This window comes from Lipophrys pholis (genome assembly GCF_963383615.2).
Source record: "Lipophrys pholis genome assembly, chromosome: 11".
NCBI classification, from domain to species: Eukaryota; Metazoa; Chordata; class Actinopteri; order Blenniiformes; family Blenniidae; genus Lipophrys; species Lipophrys pholis.
Genome location: NC_137631.1, coordinates 21700555 through 21723412, shown reverse-complemented (window position 1 = coordinate 21723412; position 22858 = coordinate 21700555). Strand labels below are relative to the sequence as shown.

Sequence of the window (22858 nt, the reverse complement as noted above, 5' to 3'; positions counted from 1 at the left end):
TGTGCCAAGGTTGATGACATCAGAGTTTCCCATCCGCTCTTCCACAGGATGCCAAACAAAAAAAAAAAAAAAAAAAAAAAAAAGGTGGGAGGGGAATAAAACCTGAACAAAATCTGCAATAGCAGCCTGGCCTGAGAAAGGTTGTGTAAATGACGTCAAGATCAGGGACTCCCATGTTTTAATCACATTTGAAAGTGGATAAACTGACCGAACTTATAGTGGACGTCAATTCAGACACATTGGGATGGTTTGGTGGTTATGGTTGCAGTTCTTAAAAATGGAAGAAGACGTGGGGAACTTTGATCACCACAAGCGCCATAAAAATGTCATCCTCCTGAACTGAAGGCCACATTAAGACTTTATCAATCTATATTGAGGAAATCTAAGAATTCTGACTAATAATTAATGGAAAAACAACAAGCTGCCAATATCTCTCTGGATTATGCTTATTAAATCATTATGTATACATTTAGTGTTTTGGCCTTTGTGGCTACTATTAATAATGCAATAAATACTTTTAAAATAAGGTTCAAATGTCTTCAAATTGTCTGTCCTCCTTTCATCACCTGCAAAACCAACATCTTATTAATGGAGAATCTCCAGAAATTGGCTCATGGTCTGCAAACAGAAGGGACGGGGGCTCATGCGCCTCACCAGTTGCACAAGTTGGAGCTGAGGTAACATAAAGTACCTGCTTATTACAGGCAGAAGTTAGAGAGAATGTTGTTTTACAATAAGAGAATAATGTTGCAACACCGTCAATAATTGATAAGTGGTCAAAAGAATTGTTTGTTTGGCTGTCAAAACTATTTAATAATAACATTGTTTATGATGTAAAGAATTCAAAACTGTTTGAAAAATCTTTAGAAACTGCTTTTTTAATCAAGTTAAATCATTTCCACGAAGAAGTCAAACCATCAGAAGCCAACAGCTGGAATCATCAACAGCATTTAGCATCTTTTTCATGAAGAATTACACAATTAAGAGATGCAAATTCATTTTCTAATGAGCTGCTCATTGGGTAATCATTTCAGCTCAGGTTACTTTTCCATCCATTTACATTTCTATTTCTGGGTTATATATGGTCTGTGAGCTAGAAGAAAAAATGTGTTTCAATCCTGCCTGGATGTAACATTTCAAAGTGTAAAAGTTAGAAATGCACAATAACTGTATTTTCTTTCAATAAAAGTAACTTATTTGTGTGGACATTTTCAGAATATACTCAAACTCCTTTCCTCTAAAATGAACGGACATTTTTTTTATGATGATATTATAACTGCACAAGCTCTAAAAATATCTGGTTTGACCAGAGGAGACGCCAGTCAGAACAAACAGGCTCTTCATAAGAGTACAGAGGTGAACAAGTTGGCGTTTGATAGCTGCTGGCGTGACTCTGTTCTGAGGATCTACTCTTTCCTCGGGATAAGACCTGAACACCGCAAGCTGATCTCATAGTCTGGCCTGAGTGCTGGAAGAAGTGGGGGTTGTAAGAGGATTGGGGAATACTGGCCGAGGCGGCACGTGAGAGCCAGACTCACCGACCTCTGCGCCAAAATGACCTCGCTGTCCCACATTCACCAGCAAGCACCTATCAGGAGGCGGCGGCTGGAGTTAGGTCACTGCTTGATCCTGAAGAAACGTCAAGAGTGTCATGATTTGCATTTATACTGCTGAGCTGCAGTGTTTTCTTTAATAGAATTATCTGATATGAAACATTGTTGGGTTTTGTTGTTTATCCATAATCAAAATTTCTTTGTAGTTTTTTCTGAATATGTCGCCCAAAAAATTTAAACGAGCTGGTATTCTAATCTTTTCATTTGTACTGTTATAGCTAATACTTTGTTTTAAGAGGAGAATATTCTTGCTTTATATCTATAGTTGTTTCCCATTGTGTCATTGTTATGGACGTTCTGGTTTGTCTGAGAATTGAGCTTTTGAAAGAAGATAAAATATTTGCTACTGACATTGAAACAGGGTTATGAGGTATGGGCTTTGAGTATATTCTGAGAAAAGTACTTTTACTTGATTACTTTCAAGCACCAGTTCTTTCCTGGGTGGGTAAGGCTGGGCCTTTAACGTGTGGGACCCTGGGTGGAGCCCTGGTTGTGACGGGATGAGCTGCTACCATGGAGTATAGGTGACCACAAAAATGGCAGCCGGTCTGAGAGGAGTATTGTTCAAGTCTGAACATTTGAAGGAATGAGCAAGGGCAAAGACTACAGTCAAGAGACCTTCCAGCCCAAATCAGAAGTGACAGGAGATTGACAGTAAAATAAATCAGTCAGGAATAGCCAGCAACCAAAGGTCAGAAATAGAGCGAGAAAACAATGACGAGCAAGGAAACAGCATTTTCTTGAGATTCAGACAAAGTGCCACCACGACACACCTCCGGTGCTGTTAACAAGTCAGTAATGACAGCTTCTGATGGACGCTTGCGATTTGTTATGAAAAGATGAAGGAAAGGCCAGGAATAGGCGAAACAATGGAGATCTGATCAGAATGGATTTGCACTATTCCTGTCTCAGATCTTTTAATATTAACCTTTTTTTTTTAAGCTCTTTAAGGTACTCTGCTCCCACAGTCCAAAAACATGCATGTGAGGTCAATTGGTGACTCTAAATTGTCCCTAGTTGTGAGTGTGAGTGTGTGTCTGTCTTTTCTGCAAAAACTTTCTTTATCCGTGTACTTTGAAATATTAGTATTTGTATGAAACCTCTATTTGATGTGTGACCAGAGAGAAATCACCACTATTGTTAGTGTTGTGCTGATGACCTCAAGTTGGTTATTAACAGTATCATTGATGACAGAAGCATGTTACTGTGAAGCGTCTCAGTGCTTATGTGCTGCATCGGTCATAAGATGATCAGATATTTCTGTCAGGACTAACTGTTGTATAAAATCAGATCAATGTGGGAATATCAATAGATAACATATGTCATTTGTACGTATAAGTAAGTACCACTCCGCCTGCAGAGGCCAGTCTTTCACCCTGAAACAGAAAAACAACTTCTCAAAGCTCTATAGTGGATCAGGAAGGGGACTCTTGCCACAAAGACATTATCCTCACTACCAGCGTGTCGGTTCGCACTGTGGTGAAGCGGTCAGGACTCTAACCTACAAATGAAAGCATCGTGGTTTTGAGTCTTTCTGTGTGGAGCTTTCATGTTCACCCTGTGTGCACGCAGGTTTGCTCCAGGTAATTCATTTCAATTGATACTTGGTTCACATGTTCGTATTAAAAACACAGTCCCACCTTTACCTGTGAAATCAGCACTTTCTGGAAAATCACCAGAGGCCCATATCTGGTCAAGAAGCATTTATTTTACATTACTGTCTGCCATTTATTTGGAATGATGCAGATACAAATACTGAACGTCTTATCCCTTTCTCCTTTTTGTGTCTCTGCTTCTTCTTCTTGTCATCTGTCCATTGATCCATCTTTCAATCGTTCATCCATTTTAGCAGTTTGAGTCCAGTTGTGGTCTTTTTGAGTGGAAATGTGAAATAAATCGGATGGATGGATGGATGGATGGATGGATGGATGGATGGATGGATGGATGGATGGATGGATGGATGGATGGATGGAAACAGTTAGACGCATGTCTCTTTTCCAACTTTTTAGTTGCTGCCAATCAACTGACCGATCTCATTAGTTTACATATTTACAAATTGTATTTGTCTCTTTGCTTTGATATGATTTTATAATTTCCCATAACGTTTCACTGCATGAAAAAAACAAACAAACAAAAAAAACCTGTCACACTCCATCCGGACAGACGTAAAACAAAAATACAAGCATATCTAGGACATTACTTCAACTCCTGAAAGCAAAGACTGAACAAAGACAGAAAGCACAAACAAGATTCCTGTTATTTCCTGCTGTTCCTGCTATTCTTATCCAGGCGGTATGAAGGCAGCCAAGTCGCTGTGCACTTGTACGTACATGCCTTCCCTGTGCGTGTCTGTTGCAGTCTTGCATTATGCTTCATGAGCCTGAGAGCCGTGGAGCAGTGGAGTAACGTTACACTTTTCCATCAACAGATGGCAGCATAAAATAAGTCACAATGAAATAATTTATTGCGGGCTTGTTTTTCTTGACCTGGTGACTTTATTCTTTTGAATTATCTTACGTATATTTCAAGGAAGGTGACACATGGGCCATCGCTGATAACTGACTTGTTATAAAGAGGTTATTATCATTAAATCACCAGGGGTGTGAGAAATGATGTGACATTTATAGACGCCAATGTGACATAAGTGATGTATTATATTACATTATATTTTAATCTGGTCATAATAGTCTAAATTCACATCACACATTCTGGTTATTTTTCTTCTGACCACAAGTGTGTCTCAGATTTCAGCCGAAGGAGAAAATAGTACGCTCTTTGATGAGCAAAGACAATCTTGGAGGAGTGTTTTTGTGAAGCCTCCTTACATGTTTTAGCTTCTGCATTAATCTGATGGAAACATTTCGCTGAAAAGAAGAATCAATAGGTGCATTGGCGACAGCGCTGTACATGCTGGAGTGATACCATTCTAGCTGTTTACCCGTCATTGTCACTATCTGATCCAGCAGCTTCCTGCAGCATCGCCCCTGCAGGCTGACAGCGGTACTGCAACAAGTAGGCCCCATCAAGCCACACATATTGAAACACAGCAACACCGGCCAGGGCTTTCACAATAAAGTAATAGAACGCAATATAATGGCGTTTTCGTCCAGAGGTTCCACAACAAGGAGGGCAAAATAGGCAATTGTCGGCAAGGAGGACCCCAGTGAGGGCTGGACAGTTATTCACTACAAGGACTTACAAAGTATGCATGGATTCAGTCAATCCACCTTCTGTACTTTATCCAGCTCAGGGTCATGGGTCACTGGAGACAACTATGGATCAAGGCAGGATATAATCATATTCACAGGCAGATCAGGGCTGTCGATCAACCTCCGTAGACATGCAGTCACTGTGGAAGAAACTGGATTACCCGGAGAAACCTACAAACTCCACACAGAAAGGCCCTTATTTATGTATTTATTTATTCATTCTTTCACAACTGTATTACATTTATCATTTTAAGAATATTGGTATTTTTGTTTCTTGCGAAGTAAAGAAGAGAAGTATATGGGTAAACAAATACATATTTGGACTACAACCAGTAAGGTTGAACATAGAGACCCAGGGGGCCCCAGGGGGCCCCAGGGGGCCCGAGAGCATCTAGAAACACATAGTTATTGCATATAGTGATCTATAGTTAACCTTAACTACTTGGAGCAATGCTCGGAAAGCTGTTGGGGTCAAAAGTCTTGTGCGAGGTCTGGGCCTCTGTTTCTATAATTGTAATGAGCCGGTGGTATTATTCATACTAATTTAGATTTCAAAATGCATATAATATAGCACTACATGAATCTCAGAGAGCAAGTGTAAAAAAAAATGTCTTCCACTGAAGGAACACTGAGCACAGTGGGCCCCAAACATGGACAGACACCCACACACACACACACACATATATGTGTGTGTATATATATAATATATATATATATATATGTGTGTGTGTGGGGGGGGGGGGGGGGGGGGGGGTTACACTAAAGCTTATTTGACATTTTAATTGTTGATCATTGCACTTAGAATAAAATAAAATTTGTTAAAATGTGTATTTAGGTGAATAAATAATATCTATGCTGGTTCCCCACACTTTTCAGGTTTAAAGCATTTTAAAGTTATTTCTCTACTGTAACATATTGTGTGAATGCATGTGTTTTGAATGCATGTGGTATTTCTCCAAGTCTTTCTCTCGTCTGCCCTGTCGGTGCCCGTGCGGGCGTTTTATTTGCGCGGCGTTGCGCTCCGTGTTTCGGCTGTACGCGCGCGCCTTGACGCAGTCAGCTCGTCTGTAGCTGCTGCTGCTGCTGCTGCTGCTGCAGGCGTGCTATTTGCGGCAGCGGAGAAACCCCTGCGAAATGCCTTTTGTATGCCCCGCCGTCTTTCTGTTGGGTTCTGTTCTGCGTTCCGCCGGGGGTCCGATCGCCGTGTTCGTAGCCATGCTGTGCGGTGGATTCAGCGGGCTGTCCTAGCTGACTGAGCCGCTCCAGCAGCGGTGGGTCCGGTGCAGTGCACAGCCGGGGATGAGGCCTAGTTGTTAAAGCTCCCCCACCACCCCTCCATCGTGATGGCTGATGATCAACAACAACCTGGTCAGAAGCCTGCCTCGGGATTAGGCTCTCTTCCAGCGCTGGTGCCAGGACTCCAGGGGCCCGAGGCGAACGCGTTACAGTTCAAAATAAAGAATTCAATTTGGTAAGGATGGGAGCGACGGACACGCCACACTGTCCTTCTCGCTAGCTGTAGCCTCGTAATTAGCGTCTGTGACTGTGGAGCTGCGGGGAGGGAGGCGGTGTGTTGCTGCACAAAAGCGGAGGAAAAGAACAGGCGAGTGTCGCCGAGCGGATGTTTGACCGAGACACGAGCCGCGGAGAGCCGAGGCGAGCCACGCTGTTGTCCGCCTCCCGCTTGTGCGCGAGCAACACGGAGCCGTGAGGCTACCTGCTGCAGGAGCTGTGATCATTAGCTGGGAGCCACAGGAGGCCATGTTCTAATAGATGGTGCTGATGCTCTGTGTGACAGGTGTCAAAGCTCAGTCCCCTCCAATGCCTCCCGAGCAGCTCTGCATCAGGATCGTCACACCAGCTCTCCTTAAAAACAACAAAACAACAAAAAAAAAACCCATCCCCAGGACGGGTCACATCCCGTGCATGGGGTTTTAATAATTATGCAGCTTCGTCGCGTGTCAGGACAGTCAGATTGTGCATGCTTCACTCGTGTCATTTAGATTAAGATTCATTTCTACAGCCAGCCAGGGATTTGCATGTAATTTCAAAGATGAAATATGTCGGATTCTTTGGTTTTCAGCCTCTGCTGCACCTGCTAGTCATACTTCTCCATTACACCTTTCATCAGAACACTTTGGAAATGGAAATATGTTCAGTCACGTTTGGACATTTAAAGATGTACAATGTGAAGCATTAAAGTGCACGATCATTGTTTCTCAGTTGGCTTCTGTTGAAAGATTAACAACATGATTAATAGGACTTGGTCACGTCCCTTGAGGACATTTCTTCACCGAATTGACTCATGGGAGACCTGGTGGCAGCCTGTCCACTGTGGGGATCGAACCTGGGATTTCTCAATCCGAAGGAAAATGCATGGAATTTTGTACTAATTTACAAATGGCTAATGATCTTCACTTATATCTCAAACTGAGCACTTTACATCATTAATCACATTCACACACCACTGGAGGCTGCTGTCAATCCATTGGGAGCAATTTGGGGTTCAGCGATTTGCTCAAGGACACTTCGGCGTGTGGATATGGGAATCAAACCTGCAACCTTCCGGGTGGGAGATGACCGCTCTACCAACTGAGCCGCGCCGCGCCGCCCCGACTAGAAGCTAGAATGATACCAAAGTTTTACACCATGTAATGACTGACCTGTTGTCGTTTTTGTTTTTAATAGTTTGAACCTTAATCAAACAGTGAGTGAGGAGTTCCAGTCAACCTGGATCCACCAAAACTCAGCAACTACAAGAGTTTGGTTCAAGGAGGCTTATTGAGGAGCAGCAGAGGCAGCGTCATGATCTAGATCAGTTGAGAAGAGATAAAAAATAATAGCCAAATTAAAAAAAAAAAAATGCTTCATGAGGTGCATATTTTTATTAACTTTTTTTTTTGTTTGTTTTTGCAAAGAGCGGTCTGCTCTCACTTCACTCTGGAATGACTGGGGTCTGATTTGTTGAAGCATTTGGGTGTTTCTTGGACAAGAAGTAGAATTAAAATCCACAGGTCATCTCAGGGGGAGACCCACTGAGGGTCTATCAGGAAGAAAGATAGATGTTGGGGGGAACAAAAACCTTTCTGGAGTCTCAGGTTGGACAGAGAGATTTACAGCTGATGAAGAGCTTTACAAAAGCATGCACATGTAAACGTTTTATATTTTGGATTTGTGATTTTTTTTTCTTTTTAATAATCACAGTGTCGTCTGTAAATCTACTCCTGTAACCCAGTAAAGTGCAGTCGTTACATCGGTCTGTTTACATACCTTCAAAAGTACTATATGGTTACTACTTAACTATAAAAAGAAGTTAAATCAATGGTTAGATTTTATACCATGTTACGACGTGATTATAATTCTTGTTTTAATTTATATCTTTAAAATTGAATCCACAGGGCCCTGATGAACGTCTTAATAGAATCATATGTAACGAGTATGGCTTATTGTCATATGTATATATGTTACATAGGAAGTCGAAATATATGCTGAACTATGAGGGATGCGGCAATTTTAGTCTCTGTTTTATTCATATTTCTGTTTTGTTTTTTTGTCTTTGCAGCAAATCTGTACAATCAAAAGTGGACAGCATATTGGTGAGTATCCTCTTTCACTGCATAAAACATTCAAACTTTTTCTGTAAGTTGCAACCTTCTTTTCCACATCCTGTTTATCAACAAAGTCAAAAATGAAACACGTGAGCCCGACGCTGTGTTGACCTGCTGCTGTAGTCAGTTGGTATTTCTGGATTTTTTGCAGAAGTTTAGGGAGGAAATGTCATAACGTGCTTGAAAATAACTTGTTTAGCCGCCCTGTGAGCCAGACTATATATATATATATTAGGCATTTCTGTGACCTGCGTTACCCACTTCTGTCAGGTTTCATTAAAAAAATAGGTCAAGTAGGTCTGCTGTGATATTGCTGACAAACAAATAAATGACAGCAGAAGAACGTCACTTCCTCATGATTTATGCTTCATGCTGGCAGCCTCAGGAAGTGGGTTACAGTTCCCTCTCTATACAACTGACTCAACTAAATTCTAGCAGTTGCTTTACCTCGCACATATAACGTTCATTTAACCGGGCAATTCTTTGCTATATGGGAGGTTGTTGATTTTTTTTTCCAGACGCCATAAAAGTGTAAATACGTCTGTGCATATTTAGTAACAAAATCACAATTTGAGGTTTTTATCCCCATCTGATGTTAAACGAATGTACTGGAGTAAATTCTTGTGTAATCGCTGAATAATACAACAGTCATATCATCGAATCGCCACTTCTTTTTTTTTTTTTTTTTTTTTTTTTTTTATCTCTGGGCTTGTTATCTATTTATGCGCATTTTGTCTTTGGATTTATCTGAAGTGTCTCACACTCTCACCGCTGTATTCAGCGGCACAGCGATGTCAGCCACATCAAAGCGCCGCGATAGAGCTTTGTCTATTTTTTGTCATCAATAAAACACACACGGCTGGAGGCTGCATTTTAATTTCAGGCAGTCTGTCTGGTGTTTGGCAGCTTTAAAGTCTCTTTCTGTCCCGATAACGTGTCCACTGTTTGGCACTTCTAACGCTATCGCCCCGACATTGTCTCACACGGCACATCAAAAAGGGGCAAATCTGGTTTATATGTAAATGTCTATTCAGTGGGATTGATATCAGCGTCCTCCTGCTATTTAACAACATTATGGATAGATGTTCACTGCACATTAACAGACAAAACATTTAAAATTGTATTGCTACTACAGTATATTCAGTTATGCGTGATGCAGATTTTGACTGTTTGAAGCGCAGAAGTTTACTATTGAAAACGAATCTTATCCTAATATATAAATAACTATAAAGCAATTGGTCACACACGCATTATTTTCTCCCTTTAGCCCCACATCTATCCCCTACGTTTGCCTCTAAAGGCCGCTTCTATGCCCTAATAATTGTCTTACGACAAAAGAAAACCTGCGCTAAAATCCTGACAATGTCAGAAATGAGATGTGATCTTGACAGCTGCAGCTGCTGCTGCTCAACTAACTAACCAATAGAAATGCAGTATGGATAAATGGCGTACTGACCGTCGCAGCTACAAAATGCATAAAAAATTCTGTGGTATGTTCATAAAAACTCTTTGGGGATTTCTCTTCAACCAGGTGACAGGGCTCCGTTCAGGTTTTACTGGTTTCTTATTTGTGAATGGGCGACGTAGGGCTGGGCAAAAAAATCCATTTAATTGATTTATTGAATTTGTAGCTAAAAAAAAAAGACTTTTATTTTGCAAATTTTTCGCATTCCGTTCTACCACTCCTTGTGGGTTTCCGTAGTTGCTGTTGCACTTTTGCTTAAACCTGGTTAAAGCTTGAATTTGTTGAATGACTGAGCCTCATTTACTCATTTACAGACAGTCACAGCAATAAAGTTGCACTTTTGACAAAATATCTGATGTCTGCAGTCATTTTTAAGCACATTGAGAGAAAATATCCAAGAAATCGAATAAAAACGTGAATTTTTCTTAAAAAAAATCTTGTTTGTTTGTTTGTTTGTATTTAGGCCAAAGCGCCCAGCCCTAGCGTGACGCATGCTTCTAATGTTTTATTCTTCCACATTCACGTTGACTCACTCAGCGATAGACTGCGATTAAGCCTGAGTTTCCATCGAGCAATCTGCACCCAGCAAACTTCATGTTGTGCCCCAAAAATGATCAAATTCCTGTCGTGCAGTGTGGCGAGCTGTGAATTTATACGATTGTTAAAATCTGTAGCCGGCTTACGAAAGGCTGCACAATTAATATTTGGATCGGTACGAGTGATGACGGTTGCAATCCAAAAATTTAAGGGAACAAAACGCAGGATTAACAGTGACGGTAAGTAACAATAATGACAATATGAGTCCATGACTTGGGAAAATAGCGCAAAGGAAGTTGCAGCCACGGCGTTAGAAGAAGACGGGGGAATCGCTCTGTAGTGTGTAGTAAACAGTGTTTTCATTCACTGCTTGTTGGCTGACAGCTCTCACCGTATTCATGTAAGTATCTGTTCCCATGGCAACAAAGAGGCACATAGAAAACGACGAGGTAAGACGTATCCAGTCGAGTCAACCCGCTGAAAAGCCGCCAAGGTGGGATCAGTTGTGAGACGGCCGCATCGCAACCGTCACTCCTGTGTCGCGCTTTCAAGCTGCTGCCAAACACAGAAACGCACACTCAAAAGATTCTTCTCGTCCGAGTGTAAAGCCGTGTGGTCACAACTGTTCTGGTGATTTTCTTGTTTGGTGGGAAAACATAAAAATACCAAAATAGTTCTTAATGAAAAGTGAAGTGTTTAGTCACGTATTTCTAGATTCAAATGATTTAAAAACATTTTTATTGTGATTTATTTGTTAAAAATGCAGTGGGGAAAGAATCTTGTCCTATGCAGCGTTCTAATACTCCAAAATACTAAAAGCTAAAATCATAATGAAAAAGGTTACGGGAAAATGACATTTCTTTGCACCAGTATCTTGCCACCTGACTGCCTATTAAATTTAAATAATTGTAACTATTTTCTCTCTTTGCTTTGCTTGTTTCTATTCCAGCAAGATGTTGAGAAGTTTACAGACATCGAAAAACTCTACCTCTACCTTAAGTTGCCTTCTGGTCCCAGCAGTGGCAATGATAAAAGGTACGACACAGACACGCTTCTTCACTCAAGGTTTCAACTTTGCTCTTTGGGCGCCGCCTTCTTCTTTTTTTTTATTTTTTTTTTTGTGTCTCACTCAAACGCTCACATGCTTTGCTTTGGCTCTCGTTAACTTGTCGGCTCTGTTTCATTGCTTGTCAAAAATCCGCGTCACCTTCCACGGGTGACGACACAGACTCAGGTCAGGCCGGCAGCCCCTCCGGTTCAATTGAATTTAAGACGATTCAGTTTTGCTTTGTGGAGTTTTTAAATGAGGGTTGTCGGACGCTGTTGGGGTTTCCCTGAAACAAAACCTCTCAGCCATTTGTGTGATCGATTCTCTTTATGAAGCAAACCACTGAAATATGTAGACTTTTGCTATACCTAGCTGTCTGTGTTTCATTTGTTTCCCCATATCTATTCATCACCCCAATCCCCAAATTCTGCCCATTTGGACTGAGAATGAGAGGGGGTCCTCCACTCCTGGATTATGGTATTAAAGTTTCTGTATTAACAAGAAAATGATGCGCAACAGTTGGGGCCACTGATTCACCAGATTTATTCTTTTTCTTATGCGCCTATTTCAGTGATCAGAGTTCCATGTCGTCAAGCCGTACTCAACAGATGTATGCATTCAACTGGATACGCAATCACCTAGAAGAGCACCCAGAGACGTCCCTCCCAAAGCAAGAGGTGTATGATGAATACAAGTGAGTGTGTGTGTGGCGCCTGGCAACGCCACGGAGGGGCGGGAGACGCGCCGCCCGTTGATAAACGCTGTGATGTAATGTGGACCCTCTTCTCTCACAGGAGCTATTGTGACAATCTCGGCTACAATCCACTGAGTGCTGCAGACTTTGGAAAGATCATGAAGAATGTCTTTCCTAACATGAAGGCTCGCCGACTGGGCATGAGAGGCAAATCCAAATATCCTTCCACTCTGCGCAAAGGGTTTTGTTCCAGACACGGGGCTTACTGGGGTGGTTTGGATTGAGCTCTTTTATTGAGTGTCAAGCAGATCCCACGTCAGGGTAGTCACGATATAAACTGCCTGTGTGTGTTTTAAATAATATAAATACTCTATCGTCAAATCAGAGCCCAGGCCTTTATTTACTTCAGTCACTGAATTTGACTCTATATGGGACTTTTCTTACTCACACATTTAAAAAAAAAATTTTTTTCAAAATATTAAACCCACTATCTGTCATTTAAAATCAAATATTTTAAATGACAAAAAACTGCAGAGAGATATTAAAATTCATGTTGGTTACTTTACCCTGTATATAAGTTTCTGTTTGATTGATCTTGATAGTAAAACTAGACAAGACTGGACAAGAACATGAAACCCCACCCAGGAAAACATTTAATAGTAACTATCAATATTATTTATCTTTAAAACACCTTCAGCAATACTTGACTTATTTCACAAGTTGCTAATGAAATTCCATTTTCTCACTTGGACGATTGTGGTGCCGAGACGCTTTGGTACGATACATTCAGCTTGGATCTTGTGACTCGTTATGGCCTCGTATTGACGGGTTTTGTTTCACTCAACACAACAAAGTGGATTTTCAGGAACGATGATATTACGACGAAGAGAAATAAGATATCAATCGCACCACCGTGAGAAGTGAGGCTCACTAAACTGGTGTATAGTTTTAATGTGGCTCAGTAAAAGGGGGGATTGTCATAGAAATTCATAAAAGGTTGTTCCAGGAAAAATATTTTTTTTTATCAAAAACACTACATGTGTAATACAATTTGTGTTTCTAATTAGATGACGTTCCTCCTCATTTTCTTTCTTTTTGTTTTTGCTCGTAGTCTGAACTTGTAGGCTCATATTTGTCACGCCAGGTGACATCAATGTCCTGTAATTTCCGCTACTTTTTTTTTTTTTACACGCGTTGAACCCTGACGCGTAAACAATGACGCGGCCACTTCATGGATTTTTATGGGTTAATGAGCTTCCCTCAGGTGCATCACGTAACTCTGACCTTTCTTTTTCTTGTCTTTTTTTTTTTTTTGGTTGGGTGCACTCAATAGTCGGTAAATGACGGTATATTTGAGACCGCGAAGCTCTACTATAGTGCTTCTCAGTTTAATGAAGGCTGTATCGCTAAGAAGACAAAGAGGCAGGTCCTCTAACCAGAGTGAGCCCATCAGTCTGTGGTTGAGGCCAAATAAGGAGGAAAAAAACATGAGTTACTGACAAATGTCTGTTACAGCAGAAGCGGAGCAAAATCTACTTGTAAAAAAACAAACCGTTAACCCAAGAGGCTGAGGTGGAGGTGGAGGCAGAACTCTTCCCATGCAAGTCATTTAGCTACACTAAGAGCTCCATGCTGAACACGGTGGTTTATTGTCTTAAAAAAACACTTTAAATCTGCATTATTTTATGGTTTTTCATAAGCAGAGAGAAACAGAAGCCGAGAGAAACATTAGCTCAGGTCTTTAGAGATTGCTTTGGAGTGGGCATGTTTGTTGCAGATTTTCTGAGCTGATAAAAGACCTGAAGCAAAGACAAGCACAGAATAGATTAGAAAGACAACATGACTTAGCCTGAGCCAACATAATGTCAGCTTCAGCAATGCCGTAGCCATAATTATTATGTTTTGGAAACCTTAACCCCTCTGCACGTACTGTTATAGCGGATTGAGGAAGAAAGCTTTCGTTCACATGCCATCGTTACCCAACCTGGATCTGCAGAAATCTGGCGATGGGGTGAGTTACAAGTTACACAGTGAAGACTCGAGTCACAAAGACTGTCAAAGGCGCCCGGCACTCATCTGCTTGCTGCTGTGCTCTGATAGTGCGAGCTGATGGAGTCGTCAGGCCAGTCTCCGAGCGCTGAGGACGAAATGAGGTCTGCTGCGTGTGGACTGGTGTGCGAGTGGGCTCAAAAGGTCCTGAGTCGTCAGTTTGACAATGTGGAGGACCTGGCTCGCTTCCTGCTCAATAGCCACTACATCGGTACTAAGTCCATGGCTGCTCTCACTGTTATGACCGGAACGCCCACAGGTAAAGCCCCACTCTGAGCTATGATGTGTTGTTCTGTGTGTGTGGAAGCTCACCGAGTTTAATAGCTCCTTTCTTAATGTATATGTTTAGTTGCAAAACATAGATCCAATTTGCTGTTAAATTGCGCCGCTAAGATATTGGTGGTTTGTGCCCCGTTTGGATGATGAGCCTCCGTGGTTTAGCATGCATGTGAATTATGAATGAATTGCAAAGTTTAATCACATAGTTGCATGAAATACAGCTTCACTGCTACTTTTACTTTGCAAATGAGTGACGAATCGGTACAGAATTGTTGTAAAATGATGCTGGCAAAGCCTTATGAAATACAATGAAGCCAGGACAGGACCGGGTCCAAATATTTATCTAGGATTTCTATTCATGAGGCTTTACAAATTACAGTTTTGTGACCCATTATTTACATTTTCACATATTTACCTCATAATATTTATTACCTTAGTCCTTGGACATTCAACACATGTTGCAGGTTTGCCAATGGAAGAACGTATAAGAGAGTTTTCTGTACATCTGAGGCCTTAATAAACTGAACTAATATCACATGGAGAGGCGAGAGCGTGTGTCAAAAATTCAAAATAAATACTGCAAATAAACTCACAGGTTCTGCTGCTCACCATCACTCTTGCCTCAGAGTTACAGGTGATCAAAATGAACTGAAGAAAAAAAGGAAGTTGCAGCTTTCATATAACAGTAATGGTCCATATTTTCAAAATAGCGATTGCATTGCAGATTGTATTGCAGACCACTTTCAGATGTTCATAGAAAGAGAAGCTTAACAGATAATACAAAAAAAAATCTGTATTAATGATCGTTTTTAAAGCCTCTTAACCCTGAAAATGATTGCGAGACTTAATGTGCTCCACAAAGCAAAGAGACAATACTTCCCATCACCTGAGACAACAAGAAGTTGTTATTACATTTGCAATGAGAAAAGAAATATCTTGTTCCCTCTGCAGATATTTTAAATTAGAAAATGTTTCAAAGAGTATTATGTTTTGGCTTAAAGTAAATATGGTTGTGTTTAAACACTAGATCTGATGAGATTTATTTATATACTCTGTTTCTGCAGTGCTATGTATTGATTGCCAAGTTATGCACACTTGTATTGTCAAAGCACGCCACACTGTTAGTCACATTCACCTGTTCATCCACACACTCACATGAATGGTGACTGCCGTTATGCAAGGTGCTTGACTACCTTTAGAAGCAGTTTGGGGTCTGTCGTCTTGCCTCAGGACACTTGAACACGCCAACCTTGGTGTTAGAAGACAATCCACTGTACAAAATGAGCCACGGGTGCTACAAACTTCAGCCATAATTGTTTTTAATTAAAAAATATATGTATATATGTTTTCCCCCTTCAGGAATGAAAACGCCAACTCCAGCCTCAGCATTTGTGCCCACAGCTGAGGCAAACTCATTCCAGCCCCAGGTGAAGACCCTGCCCTCGCCCTCTGTTGATGCAAAGCAGCAACTGCAACGCAAGATCCAGAAGAAGCAGCAGGAACAGAAGCTCCACTCCCCCCTGCCCAATGAGACCCAGATGAAGCGAACAGAGGCCAGCACCCCTGGGCCCACTATCCCCTGTGGCAGCCCTGCTCTGCTCTCCCCTCAGCCCACCATTGGCATTGTAGTAGCAGCTGTTCCCAGCCCAGTCACGGTGGGAAGCAGACTTTTTACCACTAGTCATGTTCAGGTACATTGTAATAGCTGTTCCTAAATCTACCTTTATGTTTTCATCATAGGTACAGAGAAGCAGACAGCTGATGACCTCGCCGAGTCCCGTAGGGACAACAGAAGGGAAAGTGTTGCCTGTGAACTTCCAAGTGGTCACTCAGTCTCTTAAACAGTCCCCCAAAACGCCCCAGAACATCTCAGCTAGTCCTGTAGGTGACCGGCTGGCACGGCACGGTACACGGTACGCCCAAATCCTGCCCAAGCCCTCTGCCACTAGTGCCATCACGCTGCGCTCACCTCCAACCCTGCTCATCACCAACAGCCCTATAAAAACTGTGATGCCTACGCCTCATGTCAGCTCAGTCAACGTGGTGAAGATGACAGCCATCGCTCTGGCTCCGAGCAGCACCAGTAACAGCAGCAGCACAACTGTGCGACCAGCTTCGGCTGGCGTGACAACCATAGCTGCCTCGGACGATTCCATGCAGTCACACAGTGTGAGTTTAGTTGCCGCTCCGTCTCCTGCAATCCGACCCTGTATCCAAGTGTCAACCCCAACCTCATCCGCCGACATCAAAGTGGTGTCTGAAGCTGGAAATGACTCGTCGGGCACAGAGAAACCTGCTGGAGCCAAAGAGGAGAGAGTTTCTAAGTTCAGGGCTGCCAGTGAGCCAAGCTTCCTGGTAAAATGCTCACCATTACCTGACAAGGGGTTAAGGATAAAAAATGACCCCACATCCCCTCACCCTTCTCTAGCTGGGATCCAGGACAGCAATAACAGTAACTGCCATGACAGTACTTTGTACTTGACTGTTGATAATCAGAGCTCCAACGGCAGCATGTCATCGAATGGCTCCTCTGCTCTTACCCCAACGTCGAAGGATCCCTGCATAGATGCCAAGAGCCCCAGGAAACGCACTGGTGGGGAGTCTCATGTGATTCCTGTAAAAAGGGTTTTTATCTCCCAGCAGCCACTGGCTGTAATTGACAATCCCAAACCTGGCGTCAGTGCTGCAGTGAAAAGGATCCCCCGACCAGGAACGCCTGCCAGACCAGAGAGTGCCCCTTGCAAAGTGACTGTGAAACACACTATTGGGCCCCCGCAGATCCTCGCACTCTCTGACGCACCCATCACACACACTGAGGGCACCCAGACTGTTGTCAAACCCCAAGACATGGTGGTGATACACGAAGACCATTCTTCCAGCCCTGACACCAGCACAGGAGCAGCTGGAAACACCGCCACCGATCAGGCGTTGCTGCAGCAGATCACTGGAGACCCCCGTGCCATACCAGCCAACTCAGGACCACACGAAGCCTCTGTGATGAGTGACTTAAAGAGCACAATATGGGAGGAGGGACAACTTGACGAGCTCCGGAAGCAGGCGTTTGTCCAGCAGATACCAGCAGAACACAAACAAGCCCCTACTGATCAACTTACCATAACCATAGGTCAAAGCTCTGAGACCTCGGGCCAGCTCACCCTCACACAGGAGATGGTTGACTTTGCAGGTTCTCAGCCAAACATGGACTATTTTCCCTTCAATGATGATGACATGACCCAGGACAGCATCGTAGAGGAACTTGTGCAAATGGAGGAGCAAATGAAGCTGAAGGGTCTGTTTGGCAATTGTGTGGACGTGTCCCTTCAAGGTCAGTCAGCCAACAGTCAAGGCTCCATCCTGAATGCTCACCAGGCCAGTACTACCTTCTACCACTCTGCTCACAGCAGCACCACTCCTGTCCAAACTCCCACTCCAACACCAACGCCAACTCCGACACCCACCCCCACCTCTGAAATGACTCTTACCCATAGCCTGACAAGGGAGAGTCCCTGCTCCCGCATGGCGCCCATCACCCCTGTGGATGGAGCCATGGGTCGCCACACCCCCATCAGCACACCGCTCTCCAACTGCAGCAGCAGCGTCCCTCCCAGTCCAGTGGAGTGCAGGAACCCTTTTGCTTTCACTCCCATTAATTCAAGCATCACAGGCTATCATGATGCGAGTATTGTCTCCAGCAGCCCTGTGAAGCCCATGCAAAGGCCCATGGCGACGCACCCTGACAAGGCCAAACTGGAGTGGATCAACAACCGCTACAACAGCAACTCTACAGGCCCTTTATCTAACCATAGCATTGGCATTCTGCCGAGCTACCAAGACCTGGTAGATGATCAATTTCGAAAACCACATGCATTTGCCATTCCTGGCCAGTCATTTCAGCCTCAGTCAAGGCCAGACGGAGCTCACTTTGGCCGTGTCACCCCCATTTCCCCAGTACAGCACCAGCCGCCGCAACAACAGCAGCAGCAGCAACAACAACAGCAGCAGCAGCAACTGGCGACAGGTGTAACGACTCCTACCAAACAGGAGAGCTTTGCAGTGCCTGCACCTTTAGACAGCAAGGCCTCCACCTCAAACGCATCCAGTACTTTCCGCTGTCGTAGTGTTAGCCCCGCAGTGCGCCAAAGGAACTTCAGCGGCAACACTGGCCCTCAGACCACCACCACGAGCACCACCACCACAACTCGAGCCGTGGTTTCACCCTTTAATTCCCCCATCACCTCCGAGGTGCTGAACATCCTCTCCAACAGCCAGTCGGTCACCTCTGTCCACAGCATGGTGCAGCGCAGCCAGTCTGTCCCCCTGAACATCATGATGCAGAGTGAGATGTTGCCGGTGCAGGGTCCGAGTAACACAGCCAAAATCACCAACGTGCTCCTCAGCAAGATGGAAGCTGATGGCGACGATTCAGTCCGTGGTCTTGGCATAAACAACCTTCCCTCTAACTACACGGCCCGTATGAACCTCACGCAGATCCTGGAGACCACTCCAGGCTTTGCTGGGGGCACTGCTCACCCGACTCAGCTGCCTGTGAGCTCTAGCCCTGCTGCCTTTGAGCTCCAGCAGCATGGCTACCTCGCCACTGGCAGTGAAGAACAAGGGAGTTTCTCTGCTGGGGACAGCCAAGCACAAGCAGGCCCTGGCAAGCAAGACCAGCAGCTGCAGGAGACTCCTGTGCAGACACAACCACAGCTCCTCCTCCAGAGCCCACAGCAGCAGGAGGTGGAGGATGAACAGCAACAGCTGGATTTCAACAACACTGTCAAGGACTTGTTGGGGGATGACGCCCTCAACCCGAGCTCCCAGTTGGTGGGTCAGGTAGCTTCAGAGCTGAACGCCGTGGCGTCCGACTTCTCAAATGACATCAGATTAACCTCAGATCTATCCAGTAGCATCACTGACCTTAACACATTGGACACCAACCTGCTGTTTGACCCAAATCAGCAGCAGGAACAATATGAAGACTCAACACTGGAAGAGCTGAAGAACGACCCGCTTTTTCAGCAGATATGCAGTGATACTGTGAACTCTGGTTTTGACTGGCTAGAAAGCAAAGACCAGCCGACTACAGTGGAGATGCTGGGCTGATACTAACTTTTATTCTGTAAGACTTCTGTTCTCTGTTGTTTGGTTTGGTGCATATGTAGTATATCCGTTTTTAAACGAGTTTGTTGAGATTTGTCTGGACTTTGCCACTTGTTTTGTTAAAAGTGCCAGGCTTACCAGAAAAATCTCTCCTACTGATGTTTAACGACTTCCCTCCCGTTTCATTTGTCACCCACAGTTTCAGTACCGAACCACTTTTCTCCCTCAACTGAAATTAGAAAGTTCAGCATTTCAAGTGGAAAGTAGCCGTGTGCACTGACACAGCAGGGTCGTGTGCTACGAGAGAAAAGACGAGCGCGAATTACAATAATGCAATATTTGTGTTTAGGGTTTAGGAACAACTAAGGAAAGTGATATGGGTAGGAAATTTGGCACAAAAGACGTCACCAAAAACGTACACCGTTGTATACTAAGTTAAAAGTTCAACCAAATGGAGAGGATATTGGTATCGTAGTATATGCACATATTAGTTGTAGGACATTTGCCTGCCATATCTGAATATTAAAAAGGGCAGCATCTTGAGCTGCCAGGTGCTGAACTTATGACATAATCTTTATACTTTATCATATACCAAATCAGTGGAAAACTGATTCACATCTGAGCATTGTCCAAGAATGAAACTTTCTTAAAGCCTATAGTTCTTGTACTGTTTAATATCTTATAAAGGGAGTAGATAAATCGGTAGGGAGAAGATGGGGGTGTGTTCTGGCCACTTTGTGGACTATTCAAGGAAAGGAATCAACAACTGGCTGCCTTATTCCTAAAGTCCAAGGCCTTGCACCATCTTCAGAGAGACTGTACATAATTTAATGTTAAGATATCTTTGAAACCATCCAGAGCTTCATATCAAGGCAGCTGTTACACTGACATTTTCAGTAATATTTCTTATTCCGTTTTAGTTTTTGCAGTGTTATGATGTAGATGCGTATTGTATAGGCTAATGACTACACTGTGTGTGCCCTCATCGTTGATGGATTTTAAATAATTTCATCATTTCATCATTTCATTTCATGTTAAACCATGGCAGACACACTCTCAGTCTTGGGGTTCTTCTTATTTCATTTTTTTGTTTGTTTGTTAGTTTTTTTTTGTTAGTTTTTTTCATTTTTTGGGCATGCTATACTCCCAGATTGTATGAGAGTATCACTGGTATGGGGAAGGCTTAGTTACAACGGAGCTGACATGTATGTTGTGATGTCATCTTGAGATCAAGCAGCAATTAAGTGATGTTTGTTGAGATCCAGCCTTATTTCCATACCAAAGACGATCTGTTTGAGAAATCATAAGAGATTATTACAAGTAGAAACACTCCTAGTAAACATTAACAACGGGAAGCAGGCAGCCTCAGAGATATTAAAAAAAAAAAACCATTTAAAAAAAAGTTCTATTGCATTTGGGGAAAATGGATTAAGTTGCATAAATCCTATGTATAGTATGTAAATTTGTGAAATGGTCACTGTCCTATGTTTTATAGGTAACCTTGGACCTGAAAGCATGTTGAAACCATCACTGCTAGCCAGGTAGGCTATGTGATACAGTAGGATGCTTGCTTAAGTTTTTGGCTATTGTCAATGTTGTACAAGTCATGTTTAAGCTCCATCTGTAAATAGGATAGATGCATAGAGATTTGATGTATCAAGACACTATATTATGGCCATTATTCTAGCTAAGTATGTGCCATTGAAAAGAAAAAAAAAGCTTAACAGATTCATAGTCGGCAAGATACTGTATGTTGTGTGTTACATTTCTGGCTCAATGTGTCGTAAAAGTAATGCTGTCTGGTCTCGCTTGCTGAGTTTATTTTGTTTTTTTTATTTTTTATTTTCTATTCAAAGATAATAGGTCTCTGCAGTTGCAGAAGTGATGTGTGCTTTGAGCAGGATCAATAGCATGGTATATTGATAAAAAAAAAAAGTTGTGATACTGTTAGCTGGTTTGCGAACATCTCTGTGACAGACATTGTGCTCAAAGTCTTTCAGCAGACACTGGAAAAAAGAAATTACTCATGTCTCAACAAACTTTGGAGGTTCATGTTATTGCACTAAATTTTTATGACACATGGCTTTGCCACATCTTTATGGACAAATGTAATGATGGATGCCCGCAAAAAAAAAAAAAAAAAAGACAAAAAATATTTTTTATGGCAAGATGAGTAAGGAAATAAAACAAATTGTCAGAAAATGACTAATTGTCTTGTAGCAAAATGTGCATTAATCTCAGTGAGATACACATTTCTTACTCATTCTCATACATGAGAATATAAAGCATTGAAGCATTGAGGGGAAAAAGTAAAAAAAAAAAACAACAAAAAAAACTCTTTTGAAACCTACGTGCTCAATATGTTGATAAAATGATTGTACGCACGCATGTGTGATGACTTCTGTTGTACTTTGTATTTTTGGTAACCACTGTCTTCTGTGATTTGGGCAGGTTCTGTTAACCAGACTGGCAGTGCTAGTTTCATGCGTTACATTACTTTCATTGTGTGCTGTTTACTAAGTTAATGTTGTTTTGTACGTTTTGTTGATTACTTTTTTTCCAGACAATTTTACATATTCTTATTTTGAAATATGCATTTGTGAAGACATTTTAACATTTTCTCTTCATTTTTACTTTAACAATATGGCACTGATATTTGAATTTGAATGAAGGAAATGCACCTCTTTATGAGTACAGAAGCTCCATCAAGCAGTGACTCTGATTCTTTACCTTTGACTGACCCAGACCTAACTCTGTTCGACTATCTTGTCCATTTCTACCGGTAGAAAAGAAAAGAAAAGAAAGAAAAAAAAAACCTCCTCTGTGGTGTTGTCTGGTGTTCTGCTTAATGTACAGTAGCTTGTTAATATTGCAAACCCGTTGTTTCTTTTTTCAATGGAAAGTACTCACTGGTGAGATTTTTAAAGTGGTTTTAAAAGCCAATAAACTTTTTTAAAGAATGTCTTTGTGTCTCTTAAGTGATGATGATTTTGTATTTTATTGCAGTAAATAAAAAGTGCTTCACGGCCTGAGAAAACCTAACTTGGCAGGACTTTGTACTTATTGTATCTCAAGTATTTCTTTGATTACAAAAGAAAAACAGATTTCTGTATTAGCTGTTTTTGTGAGCTTTGTTAAAATGCAATCACAACACAGCTTGAACTACAGTTGCTTGCAAAAGAATTCATGCCGATAAAATACATTTACATTTGTGGTCACAATATGATTGTGTAAAAAAATGTAAGGGGTATGAATA

General features: G+C 42.3%; 1 protein-coding gene across 1 annotated transcript; it reads left to right on the top strand.

Annotated features, from left to right (window-relative positions):
• The first annotated feature begins 6020 nt into the window (after positions 1–6020).
• rfx7b (regulatory factor X7b) lies at positions 6021–22636 on the top strand. The gene is made up of 10 exons (XM_080474480.1): positions 6021–6293; positions 8385–8418; positions 11382–11467; positions 11853–11957; positions 12052–12174; positions 12275–12391; positions 14101–14185; positions 14275–14482; positions 15862–16157; positions 16243–22636. Exons 1-10 carry the CDS (start codon positions 6166–6168, stop codon positions 19603–19605), a joined length of 4545 nt encoding a protein of 1514 aa, XP_080330606.1. The 5' UTR covers positions 6021–6165; the 3' UTR covers positions 19606–22636.
• Positions 22637–22858: the final 222 nt, after the last annotated feature.